The following is a 5,000-nucleotide window of genomic DNA, read 5'->3' as shown; positions in this document are numbered from 1 at the left end:
ATGTGAAGGCAGTGTATATGGAAAAGTGAAGTAGCCATTTAAAGTCTTTTGCAAAAATTTGTGTAGATAGACGAATCATCAATTAAGACCTGAGTATGCAATTGTTTCTTTTGCATTCAAAACTAAATATATTAGTTTATAGAAAAGCCATTATACTTTTCGTATCAAAATTTCCCAAATATTTGTATTGAAATGCATTGGTGTTCTTAAAAAAAGAGTAAAATTATGTATCAGCAAAAAAGTTATCGAATGAACCGCTTCTAAGCAATAGAAAAATTCAATAGAATGTTTTCACTAGTTCACACTAAACACATGAAGACAAAGCAAATTTATACAAAATTCAATAATCAAAGAAACTTATGGAATGCCTCTATAGAAAATAAAGCAATTTATGGTGTTTGTATCCACATTCAGTAAAACAAGGAAAAAAAAATAGAATAAGTAACTACGGAACAAAAAAGAAACTCTAACCCTATCCCCCGTGTCCTCGTATCCACATTAGATAAAAACAAAAACAAATGAATACTGAAAAAATCCCAAATAGTAAGAAAAAGAACTGTTCGCTTATGGCTCCCCTACCTTCTGATGAGATCCATGCCCCAAGGCAAGTTGTAACAATCTTCGACGGAATTGTTTTCGAGGAGGGCCTCCTCTCCGCCCTTCAAGTACTCCTCCCAAGCTACTAGCCCACGTTCCTTCGCTGTACCTACAGCCAGGGAGCACAGCAAACCGAGCGGCAAAGCAAAAACAAAATTACTGTTAACTTTTGATAGAAGAAAAATAATGTTCTGCATCTGAACAGAAATTGTGCAGTTAGCATTCACTATTCTAATAAGAGTCACTAATTAACTATGGTAATATATCATTTGTAAGTTGAATATCAATTGCTGGTTCCTTTTTTGTGAAGAAATTACCGAGAAAAAAAAAAACGAATCTTTTAATCTAAATTACTATTTATGATTTACCTTAAAAAATGGTTTAACTTTAAATTGGTTCATATATGCAAGATATGCTTGAACCCAAAAATATGAGAACAATTAGCAGAAAAATCATTTTATAATGAAGGTTCATTAAAATGTATTCCAATGGTTTATTTTAGCTGAAATCCGGAATACTATGTTTTCATCTATTTGGCTTGTAGATATCAGTTATCACTAATAAGGCATCATTGTATATAAACACAAAATACTATACATTATAAGGCATAAAATAGTAAATTTGATCTTTAAAATTGAAGTGTTCTATTCTGTAGTTTAATCCTGAAATTTCACAAATTATAATTTTTTTTTTTTTTTTTTTTTTTTTTGAAAGGACAACAATCCCATTTTCTCTGTACAAAAACAATTAGGTGCCTCTTTTGTGAGCTTCAAAGTGAATAATCACATTTCTCAGCGGCGAAAACAATTAACATACTCCCATCGGTTAAAACCAAAAGCGATTTTCTAGGTTACAAAAATTGAGTTTACCTGGGACCGTGTTATCCAGGATGCAGCCCAGAAAACCTCCCACGAACATGGTCGTCTTCATCAGCACTGTCAGACTCTGGTCGAGGATGGTCGACCCCGTCTGGATGGCGTTCGGGTTTTTCTCCAGCCACTTGAGATTTGTGCAAGGACCACGAGGACAGAGACAGAGAAGAAAAAATACATTGGGTGAGACATAAGCACCTTTTAAGGTATCATTTTAACATCTCGGTGATGAATTTAGCTCCAGGGACCCAATATCAGTGACAAAACTGAAGTCACTAATGTTCGTAAGTTTGTGACACTGTTTTAGCAAACATTCATGACTAGTTTTGACACTAGTATATGCCAATGGACCCAAAATTTCCCGAAATTTTCTAGAACATTTCTAAATATATTATATGTCTAACTCTGATTACTAAAGGAAATAATAGACAATGGAATTGCCTCTATATTAAGAGAAAACCAGTTACAGGCACTTACATTCCCGATATTCATAAGGCCATATAAATATATATATATATTGGGAAAGATGAAGTAAATGGAAATAAGTTATATCTATTGTATATTCTTTCTCTTTATATCTTTTTACTTTCTTTGGGCTTTTATAATGCAATTTTACAATTAACTTGTTGATGAATATTTGAAGTAATATTATTATACTTAATTTGAGGAAACATCAATTTTGTCATTTTTTTGTGGGTCACATTGCAATTTCATGAAAAAAAAAAACATCATCATCATATCATTATCATCTCCTCCTACGCCTATTGACACAAAGGGCCTCGTTTAGATTTCGCCAGCCGTCTCTCTCTTGAGCTTTTAATTCAATACTTCTCCAGTCATCATCTCCTACTTCGCGATTCATAGACCTCAGCCATGTAAGCCTGGGTCTTCCAACTTTTCTAGTGCCTTGTGGAGCCCAGCTGAACGATTGGTGAACTAATCTCTCTTGGGGAGTGTGAAGAGCTTGCCCAAACCATCTTCATCTACCCCTCATCATGATCTCATCGACATATGGTACTCGGGTAATCTCTCTTATAGTTTCATCTCTAATCCTGTCCTGCCATTTAACTCCCAATATTCTTCTGAGGGATTTGTTCTCCAATCTACTAAATATATTGGAGATTGTTTCCGTGTCCTACCACGACTTGTGTCCTGTATATCAATCACACTAAACTGATATATGTTCTGATTCTTATATGTAATTTCAGGCGATTTGACTTCCAAATTTTACTTAATCTAACCCTTGTCTAATTTGCTTTTTTTAATATTTCACTAAACTCCAATTCTCAATACTGTATTTAAGATCATAGTTCCTATATACTTAAATGATTCTACCTCATTTATCCTTTCTCATTCTAATGAGATTTCATTTTCTATAGTATACTCCGATATCATCATCTATGTCTTTGTTCTATCCATCTTCAGCCCAACCTCGTGCGATGTTTCATGCATTCTGGTAAGCAAGCATTGTAAATCCTGTGGTGTTCTGCTAACAAGGACACCATCATTAGCATACTCTAGGTCTGCTAAATTCATATCATCAATCCAGTCCACTCCTTCTCCACCATCTCTGACTGTTCTACGCATTAAGAAAACCATGAGGAGGATAAACAGCATAGGTGACAACACATTCCTTGGCGTACTCCGCTGTTCACTGGAAATTCATTTGATATGACTCCATTAACATTAACTTTGCATTTGCTATGCTCATGAACAAACTTAATCAAATTTACATATTTAAGAGGAATTCCATAATAATGAGGACTCTCCACAAAACTGGCCCCTGCACTCTATCAAAGGCATTTTCAATCCACAAATGCCATCAAAAGGGGATTTCTATATTCTAAGCATTGCTGAACATGTCTCAAGATGAAAGTTTGGTCAGTGCAACTTATACCCTTTCTAAATCCTTAATGTTAATTTCTCAGCTTTTCATCAATCTTTCTCTGCAGTCTCTTTAGAATAAGCATATACATTTTCATAACAACAGACGTAAGTGATATGCCTCTGTAACTATTGCAATCACACAGGTCTCCTTTTTCTGGTATTTTCACCAACACTCCTAACTCTCATTCACCAGGTTTTACCTCTTCATGCCATATTCTACAAAATAATCTTGTAAGTAGTCTGGGAGTCACTTTATATTCGGCCAGTATCATCTTGGCAGTTATTCCATCGTACCCTGGGGCTTTCCATCTCGTTTGTTTTTTAGGATCGTTTAGACTTCAAACACACTGAATTCATTCATGGGCACTTCAAGGTCTTCATCACCTTCAGGTATAACAATCAAATTATTCCCTTCATATCTCCTATTCATAACCTCACTAAAGTGTTTCATCCTACGTTGTCTTTCTTCATCTTCTGTTGCTACAACAGAATCCTCTATCTCTTTGATAGTTACATGCTTCTTCTTTGCCCCAGTCAAGATTTCATTAATAATTCTATGAACAATTCTTACGCCATAGCCACTTCCTGAATTCATAGCTTTGTCAGCCACATCTGCTTTACTGTCTAAATGTTCTCTCTAGTCATTCCTCACTTTTCTTTTGACCTCACTGTCAATAATGGAATACTTAGCATGCTCTACCTTGTAATTTCATTACTCCCTTGAGAGCTTTCAATAATCAATTTCTGTCTTTGTTTCCTTTTTATAGTATCCCAAGTATCATTTGGTATCCATGGCTATCTTCTTATAACTGTGTGTTCCAAAACTTCTCTAACAACTGACTGATATATGTTCTTGATATTACTCCATTTTTCATCAATTGTCTGTTCTTCGTCTCTTAATGTTTCTAAGACTATAAATTAATTCCTGGAAAAAAAACAAAAGCAATAGATACTGATGTTTAAACCTAACCGTACATTTGGTAATGAAAGACCCATGAAGATGGGGAAGCCCAGGACAAATAGGTTTCTGTAGGATCTCAGGTCGACGAACTGGAGTGTGGACAAACCCAGGGCGGCGATGATTCCAAAGAAGTAGATGATGATTCCTCCCAGAACAGGCTGAGGCAGGGTAGCGAAAAAAGCACCAAATTTTCCGAAAACTCCGCAGATTAGCATCATGAAGCCACTGGCCTGCACTACCCGACGGCTTGCGACCTGTCAGTTCAAATAAGGAAATCGTTAAACAGGCCGGCCGGTATGCCAATATATGGGGGTATAGTAAGAAACACACAAAATCCAGAAAAAGATTCACAGATCTTTGTATGGCAATGGAGAATGCATATACAATATATATTGTCAAAATTCCTCTTACTTCCATAGTTACAGGGTAATGAGTAAAAGTATCTCGATAAGCCAAAAACATTGTTCTCTACAAGAACACGCAGTATTTCTTCTGTTATCGTAACTTTGGATAATTATTGTACGTTAAAATAAAACAAATTGTGAGCAATTTCATCTGAATAGATTCCATGAGTCACAAGACGATGTATTACGTGGCAATTACACCCTTCCGCCATCAGTCCTAACACAAACCTCATGGAGAATACACGTTAAGTGGTATGAATGTCAAAGTCCTCTCCTCAA

The 5,000-nt window shown here is 35.6% G+C and overlaps 1 protein-coding gene across 1 annotated transcript in view; it reads right to left on the bottom strand.

Moving 5' to 3' along the window:
- Positions 1–5,000, bottom strand: part of LOC137659512 (solute carrier family 23 member 2-like) — a 131,268-nt gene that overhangs the window by 891 nt on the left and 125,377 nt on the right. Inside the window, exons 10-12 of the mRNA XM_068394388.1 lie at positions 4,332–4,571; positions 1,467–1,596; positions 580–706 (exon numbers count right to left, since the gene is read on the bottom strand). Of these exons, the coding sequence (XP_068250489.1) occupies positions 580–706; positions 1,467–1,596; positions 4,332–4,571 (497 nt within the window). The remainder of the gene's footprint in view (positions 1–579; positions 707–1,466; positions 1,597–4,331; positions 4,572–5,000) is intronic.

This window comes from Palaemon carinicauda, chromosome 20 (assembly GCF_036898095.1).
Source record: "Palaemon carinicauda isolate YSFRI2023 chromosome 20, ASM3689809v2, whole genome shotgun sequence".
Taxonomy (NCBI): domain Eukaryota; kingdom Metazoa; phylum Arthropoda; class Malacostraca; order Decapoda; family Palaemonidae; genus Palaemon; species Palaemon carinicauda.
Note: the sequence above shows the minus strand (reverse complement) of the source record. Positions and strands in the feature narration are given on the sequence as shown.